At 48.0% G+C, this 18,816-nt stretch overlaps 1 protein-coding gene across 1 annotated transcript in view; it reads left to right on the top strand.

Annotated features, from left to right (window-relative positions):
• Positions 1–18,816, top strand: part of LYPLA2 (lysophospholipase 2) — a 350,809-nt gene that overhangs the window by 170,090 nt on the left and 161,903 nt on the right. Inside the window, exon 5 of the mRNA XM_069622386.1 lies at positions 18,323–18,370. Coding sequence (XP_069478487.1) covers positions 18,323–18,370 — 48 coding nt within the window. The remainder of the gene's footprint in view (positions 1–18,322; positions 18,371–18,816) is intronic.

The raw sequence follows: 18,816 nt of genomic DNA, 5'->3' as shown, positions 1-18,816 counted from the left end.
GCCTGTAACCTTGTTTTCCCAAAGTCCTGGGAAGCCGTGACTCTGTCCCTTCCTCCTGACTGGCTGTTTGGTAGAAGTTCCATATATGGTGGTGTGGGGGGAAGTGCCGGCCAGACTGGCTGGAGCCTTCCCAATTACTGTATGTTGTGGGTACACCCTTGGGGTGGGACCTGGGTGAATGGACTGTGGCCAATATGCACTTCATGTTATGGGTGTCTGGTTTCTGTTATGAAACACAATGAATGAGAAAGCCCTGCCCGAAACTGGTATTAATACAGTGTGGCGTGCTGATTGGCTGGGTACTTGCTGCAATAAACATTCCTTTTTGTGAGTGTCTGGAGGTAAGTGAATGGCCTAAAGGCACTGTGAGCCTGATTGGCTGCCTGCATGAATGCCCTTCTGAGTGATTGGTTGCCTGAGTGTTACCAAGTAGAGTGAATAAGAGACCAAACAGTATATCTGGGGGCCTCTCACTGATGGAAATAGTTCAGAAGCTGAAGTCAATACTTGATGCATACTATCGAAGCCGAGCCAGAAGAAGATGAACCACTGTTCCCTTCAACGCAATCAGAACGTAGCTGTGCCTTCAATAAACTGATCCAAGAGAGGACCTATCTGGGAGACCTCTCCCCGAGCTACAAGGGACCATCGTGCCCCAGCTAACCTTCGCCGAAGTGCCCTGGAAGTCAGTCCTCGAAAGGCTGCTGACCGGTGACGAGGACCAACGTGGAATCGCGAAGCAAAGGGCCCGGACATTGAAGTCCATCACTGTTGACGACTATCCTCGTCGACCGGAGCCGCAATGCTCCATTGCCTAAGAACACTTTGAATCCAGGACTCCCTCGCTCACCCCCGACGACCGCTTTGTCCCGCCGTAGAAAGTCCAGGCCGCCGACGACCTAAGAGAATCCGCCAGTGGGTTTCCCGCCACACAAAGACCACAAAGATGGCGACGCCCATGCTGGGCCAAAGTTCTTCATTGACTCTTTGCAGCAACAAATTATTGTCGTCTAGGTGCACCGCACGCATCATCTTCGCAGGACGTCCACGACCGATCGTCGATGAACACTGCCAGGACCGAAGCTGCTCCCTTGCCGTCTTTGTTCACATTTTTCTTCGTGGGGTCTCGATCTGTGGCTCCTGCCTTTTAAAGGGAGTCACTCAAGAAGGATCAGTCGACGACCCGACATCGAACTCTGCTAAACCAGGTACATTGGGGTAGTAGAAAATGTATAGAAGGAAATGAGACTCTAATAGACAATATATGGACGGGGCTTGTCAATATACTTTATTTTACAGGTTGCCCAGGTGGGGGGTGGGAGGGAATCCTCATACAGAACTGTGCCTACTGGTAGGGGCCCAGTATTCTGTCAATTGTCTAACCAACTTGTTTTTCTCCTAAGACTATTGTTGATTCACTTTATTCAATTATTTGTATGCCATTTGAAACTGTCTACAGTTGATGTATTTTAAGGAATCTAAGAAGTGATTGTGGTACCGCATTGAGAGTGTATACCTCTACCATTTTAGAATTGCCTGAACACAAAGTGTGTTATTGTGACTGTATATAATTGAAACCTTATTTATATAAAGAACTGTTTTATCACAAACATAGTGTGTGGACATTCCTTTGTGGGTGCTTGGGGACTAAACTACACCTCCTGAGAGCTTACGCCTTGATTGCTCATCCACGATACCAAATGGAGAATCTTGGATGAGGTGCTCTGTGCCTCGCCTGCCAAATAGGGAGCAGAAGTACAGATGGCCCCCTCCAGTTTTTACATTCAGGAACCAGGGTCTGCTTGGGTGTAGCAAGATGGATGCCAGCTGGACAACCGGTCTTCAAACCAGAGCTACTTTTTAGGTTTGGGCTACTTCTTGCCTTAAGTCGTGCTTTCTCACTTGAGAAGTGCACTTGCTTAACTTTCAGTTTGGCTCAACTCCCCTTGCACAGGCCTAACACCTTGTGCTCCTTTTCTAGTGATCATTTTTTGAAGTATCTGACTTTGTGAAAGACTTTTATCCAAGATGTGCATCAGAATCTTCCGACTGAATCCAATTGACTTTGGCTGTCTAGGCTCCCTTAAAAGCACCCTTCTGGTCTATTGACTTTGGCATTGCTTGTCCCTTGATAGGTTGTAATGTGCTGAAAACCTTTACTGCTGGGAAAGGATTCAAACTGTCTTCCTGTTTAAGTATGTTCTAACATTTCTATTTCCTCAACCCTTCCTGAACCCAGAGTCTAAAAGTATATTGGTGTTTATGATATATGATATTTTATTTATATCACGCCTATACACAATGTGTTTCAAAGTGCTTCAAGGCAAGGGAGGGAACAAGGGAAAATACAACCAAATTCTTACAGGCCATGAACAGTAAGGATGTGAAATTAACTATCATACTCGGCCTGACGACATTTCAGATAGTGCAAGAGCTAAGACATAGATGAGGAAGGAAGGGGGGAGAGTGGGAAGGAAATGCAATACTATCCTTGTTATTGAAGTCATTTCAGGGTGTAGGAGAAATGTGTTTGCATATCCAAAGAGTATTCACCAACTTTATTGACTTTGTAAAGTGATTCCAAAGTTTGCTTGACTGTTGAAAACAATTGCCCTTTTTAAAGAATGCTAAACTAAAACGTATGTGTAAATACATTTCTGACGCTTGTTAATCTGCTTAGAATCACATGCTGTGCATATGGTCCGACATCTAGTGGTAACCGCAGAGTATTGCATCTGGTCTTTCGGGGACCGAAAGGGGTACGTCTGCATAGGCGTGTCTGTAACACTATCCCTATCGTGACGTGTAGTTTACCCAAAATCCCTCGCGTGCAGAGGTCCCCCAGATTGTTTTTTTCTCCCCGCTTAGATACTGGTCGCCCTATTGCAGAGCTCTACATAAGACATTGTTTATCCTTGTCTACCGACTTTGTCGGTTTATTCCTCTAAAGTCACTTCGACTGTGCTTCAAATACTACGATGAAGACTGCATGAACCTTCGACGGCGGTGGACCTAGACGCCTAAGATCCGGCGGCAGTCGTCCACGTGGCTGGGCCCTCTGGCCGGCCTACACAGTAGGCAGAGTGGGGTCGGGTTGGTCATATCTTTGGCTATGTCTCTCCTCTTTCCCCCTCTTTACCCTCTAGGTCTGGTCATCAGATTTATTACCTTTCGCTATGGAAAGGACACCATGTAGGTTTTGCCCCTCTTGCGGGGTAGATACCCGTGGAAAGACTAACACGATAAGTGAAATAATTGTCTGCCCTTTGACCACGACGAAGCGCGGTGCACAGCTTGTAGACTCTTTCGACCCAAAACACTTAAGGAGGGTAGCGTTAAGCAGTGGGCCGCCTACGGCATGTTGCGGATTAGATCTTCTTCCCCCACCTCTGCACCCTCCTAAAGTGACGGGGGCACTAGTGATGACCAAACATCTGTACCGGATGCCATGGACCTTACGACGTACCCTTCTAGGTCCTGACACAAGTCACGCTACGGGGACAACACCCGGCAATGGGGGCATACATAAAACACGTGCTAAACGCACCCCTTCCCCAATTTCGACAGTTTAAATTTTCGGCGGTCCTGTTGGCGCTTTCACCCATTTCGACTCGACGGAATAATCTGATCCTGCAGATCAACAGCCTTCCCCGCATTCGCAGCAGCGTCTTGTGACTGGGCCTTCTAAAATTAAGGGCGCTACCTCAAAATCACATTTGGCCGCCGAGGCGCGCTCGTCTGAAGCTCTTACGACCCCTAAGGCCCCAGTAGGACTAAAATCTACCGTTAGGCTTTCTAGTCAATCGATAGGTGAAAAACCTACTGCTAGGCCTCCTACCTCGCCTCCTACTGCTAGGCCTACGGTATGCCCCGATTCGCCGGACATCGCCGAAAGCATTGCGAGGATCACTTCGGCAGTGGGGTTGATGCCTAAGGAATCGTCGAAATGCATGGAGCATGCCACGGACACTCCTGAAGACGCACCACAGCACAACGATGCTCGCGTAGACTAGAAGGATAGTCGGGAGCCTTTTAGCACTATTACCAATACATTTCAGAGCCAAAGGCAAGAAAATTATGATGTTCCACCATTTGCACCTTCTGGTTCATCTAAATGGACCAAGGAAACATTTGAAGGGTGCATGGACTGCCTGGAAAGGATTGTCACTTTCAGTGCACCCTACACCCAAGAGACCTCGAGAGGATCCTCCTTTCTGTGTCAACTGGAAATTTGGAATCTTCTCAGGACCATTTCATTTCTGGCCACCCTGAGGACGAATTTCAAATGGACACATCAATATATTTATGATGAGGGAGAAGAGAATACCTTCCTACAAGACTATTGCAGATGACAGGCGGATGCAACGGACAACTGGGAGGACACTCAAGTTGATATGATGCCATGGGCACTCTCTAATCACAATCAGGACACAGATGTCCTGTGTGTGGACTCCTCTTTCCACCCCGGCCCGCCAAGCTACACCTATAGACGATCAGATGGCCTTTAATGCAATCTTAAGGAAGGCAGCCGATCACTTTCAGATCGCCACCCAAGAAGCCATACCTGAACAAGATTTCGTGGAGGACATTCTTAAAGAAAAATACTCCTCCAGTCAAGCCATTCATCTCCTAAATGCCATTAAAAGGAGACTGGCTCCTTCTCCTGTCACACCAGCCCAGACCAGGGTAGTCATTCCAAGGGTGGAGAAATTATTTCGGCCATCGCCTACTGACCCTCCAATATATTAAAAGCCATGCCACCCCCGATTCCCTAGTAGTTACCACCACCCGGAAACAGGTGGGAGTACCCCTTGCTACGGGAGAGGCACCTCCCGATAAGGAGTCGAAAAGATTATATGCCTTGGGTAAATGCATTACCACGGCAGCTGCCTTTACCACGCACATAGCAAACACCACTTTTCTTGCCAGTTATGCCGACGCGCAATGGAACCTTATACAAGAAGGTCTCCAGGAGGTATCTGAAACCGCAAAAACCAAATTACTCGTCATCGTGGCCAAGGGTAGACGAGTCAACCAAAATGTTTGAGCAGGAAGATACCTGGCTCAGGGCACACTGCTTAAACAGCACGCTTGGCTCCGAAACTTGGGCTTCAAGCCGGAGACCCAAGCTGCTCTTATTAACACGCCTATCTAAGAGTCAAATCTCTTTGGTAAAGCAGTCAACAAAGCTCTGGAGACTGCCAAAATAGTGCATGAGACTCTTAAGTCCCTGCAACAGATCACATAAAACCTCCCCCCAGAGGGGAAATGGTTCCCGACGGTCCTTTCGAGGCCAATCCCGTTCCGCCCAAAACATCTACAACACGGGAAACAACTGGAACTCAAGTCAAGCATCCAGCACCTCCGCCAACTATCCACCTATGGGTCAGCGACATGGGAAGGGCAAAGGCAGAGGCCCTAAATCCAGGGGTACTGCAGCCTCTGGTCAGAAGTGACCTACGGATGCAGGTGCCCGCCGATGTCGCACTTGTCTGGGGGCGCTTAACATCTTTCCTTTCGGCATGGGAGGGGATTACTTCAGACCAGTGGGTTCTAAAGACGGTCGCCCATGGGTTTGTGTAGAATTTGCCTGGCCTCCACAGTTCAGACCGCCTAAGACAAGACTCCTGACGCCAGATCATCTGAGAATCCTGAAGCAAGAGGTCGAAGCACTTCTGGAAAAAGATGCCATAGAAGCAGTCCCTAGTATTCAGGTAAACAAGGGTATTTATTCGGTGTACTTCCTTGTACCCAAAAAGGACTTCACCATGCACCCTGTACTAGAATTGCGACCAGCAAACAAATTTGTCAAACCTCAAAAGTTTTGTATGGCAACTCTGCAGGAAGTAATTCCACTGTTGAAACGGGGATTACATGGCAACATTGGACATGAAAGATGCATACTTTCATATTTCAATGTTGCTGGCGCACAGAAAATACTTAAAGGTCATGGAGGACAAGCACTATCAGTTCAAAGTACTCCCCTTCGGCATTGCCTCAGCGCCAAGGGTGTTTACGAAGGTCCTGGCAGTGGCAGCAGCACACCTGCGCAGACTATCCGTTCTGTCTACCCTTACCTCGATGACTGGCTCATAACAGGGGACTCTTACGAGACATGCCTAAGAAATACGCAGAAGACAATAGACCTTCTATTCAGTCTAGGATTCTCAATCAACGTGAAGAAATCCAGCTTAGACCCCAGTCAAGCCAAACAATTCCTAGGTACTCTGATTCAGACAAAGGAGGGTCTTGTCTTCCACCCAGAGAGGGTTCAGAACATGCTTTCTCAGATCCCTCAATATGTAGGTGGGCTTGCAGAAAACACATCCTCAAGGGCGAATCTTTTTGGCAACCATGGCCGGAGATAACGGACGCCTCACTCGCAGGATGAGGAGCTCACACAACAAGTTGACAATCAGCGGTCTTTGGTCTCCATCGGAGTCCAAACTACATATCAGCCTATTGGAGCTGAAGGCAATCAGACTAGCGCTGAAGGACTTCCTGCTCTCTGTATGGGGAAAGAATGTCCTGATAATGACGGACAACACGGTGACCATGTACTACCTCAACATGAGAGGAGTAGGGTTGTTAGGCAGAAACCTGTACAGTTCCCTTAGGGACCACTGCAAAAGATTTAAGACTACAGGTGTTGGCAGTAAACCCACTTGGTAGCAGTCTGTACCACCCAGATTTACCTGGTAGCTGTGGCTGAGCAGTCAGACTTCCCTCAAGAAGAGTTAGGCAGTATGCAAAGTATACACAATAGGCACTCAGATACAACAATACAAGCAAACACTGACCAGAGCTTTGGTATCAAAGTATATAATTATTTATTTAAAAACACACGGTTGAAACACTCCAGCACTCTTGTTATAAAATATTCTAAACACATTTACTATTATAATATATACACCCCTTTTTCCTTATCAGATAAGTCACAGTAAAACACCACTTATTTTCATACAGAGGTGAGCGCTTAACTAGATTGCACTCCAATAAGTTTGAGAAAGGGAGGGAAAAAGACAGAATATGGAAAGGTACACCACTCTAAGATTCAGGAACACTATTAGCAAGACAGAAGAGCAAAAGTCACTGGTGAGCCAAAGTCCAAAGGCTGGGCCCACTCTTAGAGAGAGCAGAGCACAAATACACCCAGGCTAACCCAGGTTCGAAAGCCGTGGGCTAAATCTACCCCGTACAGTCGGTAGCAAGGGAAGCCAGGCGGGACACGGTACCTTAAGTGGGAAGGATCCTCCAGCAGTGGCAGTTGTTCCTGGTAGGGGGTGCAAGTTGCGTCTTCCAGGGGAAGAGAAGATCTCGACTTGGAGGAAAGATGAAGGTCGTTGCACTACCAGGGAAGAAACCAGCCGCGGAGTTTTCCGGTTAAAGGTGGTACCTTTGTTTTGCGGTCGTGGTAAAACGTGGTATCCCGGTTGCCGGGGTGCTTGGCACGGGCAAGGCGGCCACGAGGTACGCCGGGAAAACGAAAAGACGGTGAAACTGGTTATCCCCACCAGTCAAAGGAAGAAGACTCTCCGGCGGGAGATCTCCTCTGTCGTTGGGAAAAGTGGTGAGGCAGTCCAGCAGGGCTCCACCGGTGGTGGTGTCGTGGTAGGTCGGCTCAGCCTCTCCCTCGTCGGATTCTTAGGTCCTGTGGCGACTTCTGAAGTTCTAGTCCCCGAAGCCCTGCTTTTATGCAGCAAACCCCCATTCACTCAGCCTAGCTGTCACTCAAACATGCTAAGTGGTGGTCACCACTTGGGCCAATCAGGATGGAGTGCGACTTGAGTTGCCTAGGCAACTCAGTCCAGGGTGCCTAAATTTCCTTCCTCCCCTCCTAAGTACCCCAGACAGAGTGGCACCACTTTGGAGGGCTTCTGTGGAGAAGCCCGCCAAAAAGTGGAACAAAGGGCTCGACTTGGGTTGGAGTCACAGAAGAGAAGACGAACGCCATTTTAGAACTGAGTTTTGGCAAAAAAATATCAACCGGACAATTAATAATAATTGAATAAACAGGCGGTATGTTCGAGGCTACCGTAAATAAAGATAGTAGCCTAAAACAATGGGAAATCCCATAAGAAAATATTCGCGGTTGAATATAAAAAGTAGTATCCACTGCCACCAGCCAAAACTCGATCAGGGGGGACGGAGACGTGCCCCCTCGACTAACAGACCCCGGGGCAATTAAATTGCCCCAGCCAGTACATCCACAATATGATGGTTTGTACTGGTTCTGTTCAGAATTTAAGACTAGTAAAGTCAATGGTGACTTTACATGCCCTGGGAGACAGTAGTCGGTCCCACGGTATGGAGTCTATACTGGGGGGTCACTATGACACCCCTGTGTCACTGCACTGAGGGTGCTGTGTAACACACATCACAAAAACACATGAAGCCCTATGGAGTAAAAGACCCCATAGCCCATTAAACACATCTAGATTCAAAGAAACACTCAAATCATGCCCAAGAGTGAGGGTAAAAGAGCCTCACTCTTGGCAGGAGAAAAAAAATAAACCCCTAAAATCCAGCAAAGCTACTGGGGGACTCACTAGGTTAGGAAATTCAGCCTAAACAGAGAATTCTCCCTAACAAGGGTCACTACCACTGTGTAGGGAGGCAATGTGGCTCTGGGCAATACAAGAAGGAATCTGTCGGCGCTTCAGCTAGCCGGAGAGCAACGCACAGCGGCGGACGCTCTGAGCAGGCAGAGCACAGTCTCACACGAGTGGGAACTAGCTCAGGAAGTCCTTCAAGAGATCTTCGCCCTTTGGGGAACCCCTCAAGTGGATCTGTTCGCACTTCCTGTGGACACTGGTCGCGAACTGTACTGCTCAAGGGACTTTCCTCCGAGAGGAGCTCTAGGAGACATGTTTGTGGTGGTCTGGGAATTTCCACTCCTTTGCGCGTTTCCTCCAGTACCTGTGATCCCTCAAGTAATCGGGAGGCTAAGGAGGTTCAGCAAAACCATGATCCTAATTGTCCCCCCATTGGGCCACGAGAACGTGGTACCCGGACCTTCTGGACATGGCCATCTGTCCTCCATTACGTCTTCCACAACGGGAGGACCTGCTCTCACAAGAGGAAGGCCGAGTTCTCCATCCAGAGGTCAAAACACTCAACCTTCATGCATGGCTTCTGAGAGGCTGAGATACAAGGATTGGGACCTTCCGGATGACGTTATGGAGATTGTGCTTTTGGCCAGAAGGCCAGCAACTAAATCTGTTGGAACAAGGTCAGTAACTGGTGCAGAGATAACAATGTGGCCCTTTTCAGTGTAATATTCTGCAATATTGTCTTTTCTGCTATATACCCCAATCTGGGGCTCTAGGTTGGCACGATAAAGGGTTATTTAGCAGCGCTATCCATATTTAAGCACTCCTCAGAGGAAGAATCTTACTTCAAAATACCTTTTTGATTGCACAATTCTTAAAAGGTCTTCTTAAAAGGTCTTAATAATGGTTTTCCTGCAATACCTTTTCAAGTACCTGTATGGGACTTCAGCTTAGTATTAAAGTTCCTCACATGCATCTTGTTTGAGCCTTTACATTCTTGTCCAAGGCTCCTTACTTTAAAAACCATACTTCTGATGTTTGTTAATCTGCTTAGAATCACATGCTGTGCAAAGGTCCGACATCCAGTGGTCACTGCGGAGTATTGCATTTTGTTTTTCGTAGTCGAAAAGGGGACGTCGACAAGGTGTGTCTGTAACACTATCCCTATAGTGACTTGCGTTGTGCCCACAATCCCTCACGCGTCAAGGTCCCTCAGATTGTTTTTTTCCGCCCAGCTTATGGTCGCCTTACGCGGAGCTCCTAGAGAGACATTGCAAACACTTACTACGGACCTCGGTCCTTAATTTATACTTATTGTTAAAGATCCCTCCCCTCGACGTTAGCTGTGAAGCTGTTTCTCCGCCGAGCAAGTTTTCGACAGAGGGGAAGAGACGGAGGAGATCCTTCGGCGCTGCCGAACACGTGGCCAGGCCTCGCCGGCCAACATACAGTAGGGAGAGTGGGGGTTCGAACTTTTATCTTCTCTTCAAGAATGTCTTTCTTTCTCCCCTATCTTTCCCTTGGGGTTGTTATCACCAGTTATTGCCTCAGCTATGGAGAGGACACCTTTTAAGTTTTGCCCACGCTGTAGGGGCAAATACACTTGGAAGGACAAACACAAGCTCTGTAATCGTTGCTTGCCCCTCGATCATAAAGAGGACAGCTGCGCGGCCTGTAAGCTCTTGAAACCAAGAACTCTTAAAGAACGGAAAGTTAAGAGTTGGGCGGACTACACTATGTCGAAGTCAGTTTCCTCACCCGCCGCCGCTGTTACAGAAAGTGACGAGGAGGGTGATAACTCGACGTCCGTTACGGAAGTCATTAACCCCCAGAAGGAGCGCTCGCGCTCCTCGACGTCCTTCCCTGGCCCCGACGGGCTCGGCTCACGCCCTGCTTATGGGGATGAACACCCCGGCGACAAGGACGCACATAGACCCCATAGGCCTAAGCACACAACCCACGGCTCTTCTTCGTCGAAGACGAAGGATCCATCAGCGCCGAAGGGGACGCAGGGCACTCCGGCGTCTACCTTAGACCGTAAGGGTCTCAAGCCCCACCCGCAAACGCAGCCGCGACCAGCGATTGGGCTTTCATCGAACACGGGCGCTACCTCAAAATCATCCGACGTAACGCTCCATAGAGCGGCCGTCGAGGAACAACGCGTAACGCAGGCAACGTCGACACCAGAGCCCTCTACTGACGAACTCGTTGTCGAGAGCCTGGCGAGAATTGTTTCTGAAGACAAGCGTAAGCGGACGACGAAACAAACGTCGAATACCGCACAAAAAGCTATGGAAACGCCGAAAAAGCGCAAAAGTAGCCAGGAACTACCCCCTTCATCTAAGGGCACTTCTGAACTACCGGAGGGCTTTTCAGAGGGCGACGGAAACATTTCTTCGACGTTGTGGGAGCATTCCAAGCGTTTTGAAGGTAAAGACACTGATTTCCCCCCTCTAGACTATTCAGGGGTCCCCCATGAGACCCTTGAAAGACTCCACTCTTGTATGGAGAAAATGGAAAGGTTTTTGGGAAGCCAAAACCCACCCACACCCAAAAGACCAAGAGAATGGCCCCAGGATTACCCTAGGGTCAAGATTCCTAGGCTGTTTCCCCCTTCTACAGACGCATATGACCTCACTGAAGAGGAGCAATACCTCCAGGAAGATGAGTGTTTGGGTGGAGAGGAAGAACATGAGGAGGAGGGGTTTGAAGAAGATCCTTACACTAGTGCAGGAGCTTTTGAAGAAGATATAGCTACCTCACAGCCCTGGCAATCCCCATCAGTACAGCCTTGGCAATCCCCATCAGTGCATTCAGACCCTGATGTCTTTCACCCTTCTCCTCCCAAGGATTCACCTATTGGAAACACCTCTCCCATAGATGACCAACCTTCACTTAATGCACTATTGCGCAAGGCAGCAGCGCATTTTGAAATAGACATAGGGGAGACTCTTCCTAACATAGACTTGTAGAGAGAGTTATTAAAGAAAAAGCCCCTGTTAGTCAGTCTATTCCGCTCCTGGCTTCTATAAAGAGACGAATAACTCCTTCCCTTTCCATTCCGGCCTTAGTCAGAGGAGTCAACCCTCGGATAGAAAAGCTCTTCAGCTCTTCGTCCTCTGACCCTTTGTACATCAGAGGACATTCTATTCCGGACTCCCTCGTATTTACTAATACAAGAAAGAGGGCGGGGGTACCACTATCCACTAGTGAGGCACCACCTGACAAGGAGGGCAAGAAGCTCTACGCACTTGGGAAGAGAATCACGACCTCTGCCGCCTTCTCTACTAGGATTGCGAATAACAATTCCCTACTAGCTAGCTACGCAGATGCACAGTGGAGCAAGCTGCGCAGCGAAGCAGAGGACGCACCAGAACCCCTGCGTTCACGCCTATTAGCTATAGTCTCAGAGGGAACTCTTGTAAAACAGGGCATCGTAAAGAACTCCTTAGATGCCGCAGAGACGGCTGGCCGTTCCCTGGTTCAGGGAATACTTCTCAAACGCCATGTCTGGCTGCGCAATTCGGGATTTAAGCCGGAAACCCAGGCTTCCCTGATAAATAAGCCCATAGGACAAACACATCTGTTAGGGAAAGCAGTTGATGAGGCCCTAGAACATGCGAAGAAAGATTTTGATACCATCAAGACTCTTGACCAAATTTCTAGGCCCCCTAACAGGCACAGCTATGGCAATAGACGCTCCTTTCGTGGCCAACGCCAGCAGCAAAACCAACAGCAATTTTACTCTGCTACCAACTGGCCCTCTAACCACGGTAGCAACACCCAGTTCAGTCAAAGAGGCCAACGGCGTGGCAAAGGAAGAGGTCGCGGCTCCAGCCCCAAAGGTTCCACGCCCAATACCAACAAATGACCCGAAGATTCGGGTCCCCTCCCATGCATCACCGGTCGGGGGCCGGCTAACATCGTTCCTTTCAGCATGGGAGGGAATATCGTCAGACCGCTGGGTATCATCCACCATAGCCCACGGATACTGCATCGAATTCAACGGTTCCCCGAAGTACAGACCCCCACGGAACCGACGCATGTCACCGGAACACCTCACTATTCTTCTTCAAGAAGTAGAAGAGCTACTGAAAAAAGAAGCTATAGAGGCTGTCCCCCTATCTCAGGTAACAAAATGTATTTATTCAGTGTACTTCCTTGTACCCAAAAAGGACTTAACCATGCGCCCTGTATTAGATCTGCGCCCAACGAACAAGTTTGTCAAACACCAAAAGTTTCGTATGGTGACCTTGCAGGAAGTAATTCCACTGTTATCACAGGGGGATTACATGACAACACTGGACATGAAAGATGCATACTTTCATATTTTAATGTTGCCAGCGCACAGAAAATACCTCAGGTTCAAGATAGAGAACAAACACTACCAGTTCAGAGTACTACCCTTCGGGATAGCATCTGCACCAAGGGTATTCACGAAAGTACTGGCAGTGGCAGCGGCCCACCTGCGCAGGTTATCCATCCCGGTATACCCTTACCTCGACGACTGGCTCATAACAGGGGATTCTTGCGAAACATGCTTCTCCAATACCCAAAAGACCATAGACCTTTTGTCCCAACTGGGCTTCTCCAACGAAAAGAAGTCCAGCTTAGACCCCAGCCAAATCAAATAGGGGCTCTAATTCAAACAAAGGACGGCCTCGTCTTCCCCTCCAACGAGAGGGTCCAAAACATGCTGTTTCAAATCCCTCAATATGTGGCCGGTCGAGAGGTGACGGTGCGCGAAGCAATGCGTTTGCTGGGAATGATGGCGTCATGTATATATTTGGTACCTCACGCGCGACTGCGCCCAATGCAAGAGTGGCTCAACAGCCAGTGGTGTCAGGCCAGCGGACAATGGGACGATCTAGTGGTGGTCTCGCAGGCCTTGGTTCTCTCGCTACGGTGGTGGACAAAAGAAAACCTGTTATTAGGGTAATCTTTTGCCACACCCGCAGTGGAAGCCACTCTAACCACAGACGCATCCCTTACAGGATGGGGGGGTCACCTATCCCATCAGACTGCTCACGGAGTGTGGACTCCGAGCTTAGCATCCAAGCATATAAACCTGCTGGAACTACTAGCAGTGTTCAAAGCACTGAAAGCCTTTCAGGAACACTTACAAGGAAAGACAGTGATGGTCCTCAGACAGCACCACAGCCATGTACTACCTCAACAAGCAAGGGGGCACTCACTCTCCAGGACTGTCCAACTGTCCCAGAATATATGGAAGTGGGCTCTCAAACACAACATGTTCCTACTATCACATGTACCAGGGGAACTCAATCTGCTAGCAGACAAACTCAGCAGAGACTTCCCCCTGCCCGAAGAGTACGAATGGCAATTGCACGAAGACATCGTCTTAGACATCTTCACGCAATGGGGATTCCCGGATATAGACCTGTTCGCAACCCTGGAGAACTCCCAATGCCAAAGTTACGCCTCCAGGTACCCCCAGAACCAGTCCAAGGGGAACGGTCTGTCGATTCAATGGTCAGGGAAATTTGTTTACGCCTTTCCCCCCGACTCCCCTTCTCAACAAAGTGGTGCACAAGATGCACCAGGAGCAGGTTACCATGATACTAGTGGCCCCAATGTGGGCCCGGCAGCCATGGTTCGTTCACTTGATGGAGATGTCCCTATCTTCCCCCAATGAAACTTCCCTGCCCGTACAACATGCTGTCACAGGACAAGGGCAGGACACTGCAATCCATGCCCTCAGACCATGAACTTAGCAGCCTGGCTCCTGAGATCATAGAATTTGGACATTTACAACTCCCGCAGAGATGTATGGACATCCTCAGGGAAGCCAGAAAACCTAATACTCGCCACTGCTATTCTAGCAAGTGGAAAAGATTTGTCATCTGGTGTAGAGGTAAGAACATCAACCCGGTTGACTGCTCTCCCACACATTGTTCTGTACTTGACCCATTTACTGGATTCAGGTCTAGTGTTCAATTCCATTAAAGTCCACCTGGCGGCACTTTCTGCATACACCACTTCCCAACTTAAAGTATCGTGGTGGAAGATCCCAGTTATCAAGGCCTTCATGGAGGGGGTAAAGAGAATACACCCCCCGATAGCTAACCCAGCTCCCGGATGGGACTTAAATGTGGTACTTTCTAGACTCATGGGCCCTCCTTTCGAACTCATGCACAAGGCAACTCTTTAATACCTCACTCTTAAGACTGCTTTCCTAATAGCGATCACCTCCATTAGGAGAGTAAGTGAACTACAGGCTCTTTCTGTACTAGACCCCTTCGTAACAGTTCACAAGGATAAGGTGGTTCTACGCACACAGCCAAGGTTTGCACCAAAATTCATCTCGAAATTTCATGTAAACCAGTCTATAGAACTACCGTTCTTTCAAAACCCTTCCAGCTTGGGAGAAAAAAGTCTGCATACACTAGATGTACGCAGAGCTGTCATGTTCTACATGGAAAGAACCAGAACACTGAGAAAGACTAATCAGTTCTTTGTCTCTGTGGCAGCAGGAAGAGAAGGAGATGCAGTTTCAAAGTCCACTATATCTAGATGGATTGTACAATGCATCACTCTCTGTTTCTCTCTTGCTAAGAGAGAACTACCCTTCAAGCCAAGAGCACATTCCACTCAAGGCACTGGGGCTTCCATAGCATTCATTGCAAATGTTCCCCTTGAGTCCATCTGCAAAGCGGCTACCTGGAGTTCTGTGCACACCTTTACAAAACACTACTGTCTAGATGCACACTCTAGATCTGACTCCCAGGTGGGACAGGCAGTATTAAGACAACTTTTCTCTACTGTTCCTTCTCATAACCCACCGCCAACTCCGGGTACTGCTCGCTAGTCAATGCACAGCATGTGATTCTAAGCAGATTAACAAACATCAGAATACAATGCATTACTTACCGTAAAAGCATTTCTGATGGTTGTATCTGCTTAGATTCACATGCGCCCACCCTTCCTCCCCGCTCGGATGGAAGGAACATAGACATCCTTTTCTATATTTCTCTCTTTTCTGTACTCACTCACGTCTAGAAGGCTCCCTCAGGGCAGAAAAATACAAACAGAGGGACCTCGACGCGTGAGGGATTGTGGGTACAACGCACGTCACTATAGGGATAGTGTTAGACACGCCTTGTCGACGTCCCCTTTTCGACTACGAAAAACAAAATGCAATACTCCGCAGTGACCACTGGATGTCGGACCTATGCACAGCCTGTGAATTTAAGCAGATACAACCATCAGAAATGCTTTCACGGTAAGTAATGCATTGTCTTCTAGTGGCAATTACATCAGCCCGCAGGGTGAGTGAGTTGCAGGAGCTTTCTAGCAGGCCTCCTCAGTCTTTTACAAAGATGAAGTTGTTCTTGTGGCCAAACCCTCTCTTTTGCCAAAGATTGTCTCAGATTTTCACCTGTCACAAAAAAAATAACACTGCCTGCTTTTTACCCTCCCCCTCATGCAAGTGAGGAGGAGGAAAGGCTTCATAGATTAGACCCTAGGAAGGCTCTTAGTTTCTATATTTCAAGACTGGCAAGATTATGTCAGTGTGACCAACTCTTTGTGGGATACAGTGGCCGTAAATTGGGGCTGGCAGTGACTAAGCAAACCTTGTCTAGATGGATAATTTTGGCCATAACTGAATGTTATAGATTGGCTGGGAAAGATTCTCCAGATGGGCTGAGGGCTCATTCACCCAGGGGCATGGCAACTTCAACAGCACTTCAAAGGGGTGTCCCAGTGCAAGATATTTGCGCAGCAGCCACCTGGTCATCCATGCACACATTTATAAAACACTATGCCCTAGATTCAACTTCTTCACAGGGAGGTCTCTTTGCTAAATCAGTACTTCATTCTGTACATGATTGAAATCTCTGTACTCCCTCCTCCAATACAAAACTGCTTTGGGAGTCTATCTAAGATAAGGAGTACGTGGGAGGACACACTCCATTCGAAGAACCAAGTGACTTACCAACTGTAACGTTCTTTCGATTGGATGTTCCTCCCACGCATTCCTCATCAACCCTCCCAGCCTACCCCACAGTAGAGTTTGTGGTTTACACTCAGTTCTTTTAAGGCTTGGGACAAAAGAGGCATGCCATTAACTACAAATTATTGGCTACAATATATGAAAAAACAGAACTGAGGCCAACGGGTGCGGCTCGAGGCATTTATACAGCAGATGACGTCGGCGCTCGACGTATGCTGCGGAGGGACATCGACGCTGCAGCCTCGAGTGGAGCGCCCTCTGGTGGAGAGAAAATATTTTCTGATGCAGCAAAGCTGAAGGTAAGGATATATCTAAGATGAGGAATATGTGGGAGGACCATCCAATCGAAAGAACGTTACCATAATTTGTTCTTCTCACCCAGCTCCTGGATGGGATATAAATGTGGTTTTGACCAGACTCATGGGAACTTACTTTCAGCCTATACATAAAGCAAGTCTAAAAGACCTTACTTACAAGACGGCCTTCCTAGTGGCTATTACTTCTATTAGAAGGTTTAGCGAACTACAGGCCCTTTCAGTTCTAGACCCTTTTGTTACAGTCCACAGGGATGAGGTGATTCTGCGCACTCATCCCAGATTTGCGCCTACATTCATCTTGAAGTTCCATGTGAACCAATCAATCGAACTACCCACTTTCTTCCAGAATCCCACTAGCATGGCCGAAAGAAGCCTACACACACTAGATGTGCGCAGAGCAGCCGTGTTTTACCTGGAAAGAACTAAACCACTGAGGAAGACAAAGCAGTTTTTTGTTTCAGTGGCAGCTGGTTGAAAAGGGATCCCGTCTTTAAATCGGCTATCTGAAGGTGGATTGTCAAATGCATCACACCGTGTTTCTCTCTAAGAGAGAACTGCCATTCAAGCCTAGAGCGCACTCTACTCGGGGCACTGGGGCTTCCATAGCATTCATTGCAAACATTCCCCTAGAGTTCATTTGCAAAGCGGCTACCTGTAGTTATGTACACCCTTTTACAAAACACTATTGCCTAGACAAACATTCTAGGTCTGATTCTCAGGTGGGACAAGCAGTACTAAGACATCTTTTCACTACTGTGCCTTCTCACAACCCACCTCCAACTCCGTGTACTGCTCGCTAGTCTATGCACAGCATGTGATTCTAAGCAGATACAATCATCAGAAATGCTATTACGGTGAGTAATGCATTGAAACTTTGAGTTGTAAGTGTTACTTGGTTGCTTGTATTGACTGATATCTGTACAGCTCACATTTACCCCTCTTGAGATATGCCCGGCTGCTCAGTCACCCTACCAACTTGTGTATTACAGACCTATACCAAATGGTGGGTTACCAAATACCAAGCGGATAAGTCGTGTGTGGTCTCACAATGTGACTGCACCAATTCTTACCTAACTCTGGGGGGACCCCCCAAATAAAAGATAAAGAATTGGTATCTTTTCGGTATTTTGATCACTTTGAAATTTACCACTCTGATTTTACCTTTGGTAACCAAGAAAAATAAATATACTCCCGACAGTTAGGTTTAACCTATACTGCTTATTGACCTGATAAATATTTTGGGATTTTATGATAAAGTATAGATTATCCACTATACAAGTGAAGTGGATTGTTTTCTGGGCAGCTATAGGGATTAAATGCACTTTACTGACATCCTTCCCTCCTTCCCTTAAGCCTTAGACTGCTCTACCTTTTGGTTGGAACCCTGTTTTGTCAATGTTCGTATACCCCTCTCCCGAAACAAGAACCTTTTGCAAGTCGCTTGTAGCATCCTCACATGTGCCATTCTTCTCTTACAGGCCAAGAATTCCAGTGACCCTCAATATGAAGATGGTGATGCCTTCCTGGTCAGTGTCCGGTTGCGACATTCGTTCATTTTGGCAGAAATCTATGGAGCATGATTGGGCAGCTTTTGATTTTCTGGCGTTTGTGCCTCTGCATGCGTCTGCGCACCACCCCCTTCCCTTCAATCTTCCCATGTCTGGCCACACATTTTGCTTTGTGCCCTTTTCCCGGTGTCTGACTAGTCATCTCCCAGGACAGACTGTACTAAAGATTGGATGGCTTCAGTCCATAAGTTTCCCATTGTTGGAAAGTGCCAGGTGCAGCCTGGGCTTCTCTAGCTTTGTGGGGATGGTGGCTCTCCTTTGCTTTTTTCCCACCTTCCAATGTTGCCATCCACGCCCTGGACATGTTGGGCTCTCGGTCAATTATTATAGCTTTACAGATGCCTTTTGCTCTCCACACCAAACATCTCACCACCCCCACCCAAAAAAAACACCCCGTTAGTGCC

Source organism: Ambystoma mexicanum, chromosome 11, assembly GCF_040938575.1.
Source record: "Ambystoma mexicanum isolate Mex_15411 chromosome 11, UKY_AmexF1_1, whole genome shotgun sequence".
NCBI lineage: Eukaryota > Metazoa > Chordata > Amphibia > Caudata > Ambystomatidae > Ambystoma > Ambystoma mexicanum.
Note: the sequence above shows the minus strand (reverse complement) of the source record. Positions and strands in the feature narration are given on the sequence as shown.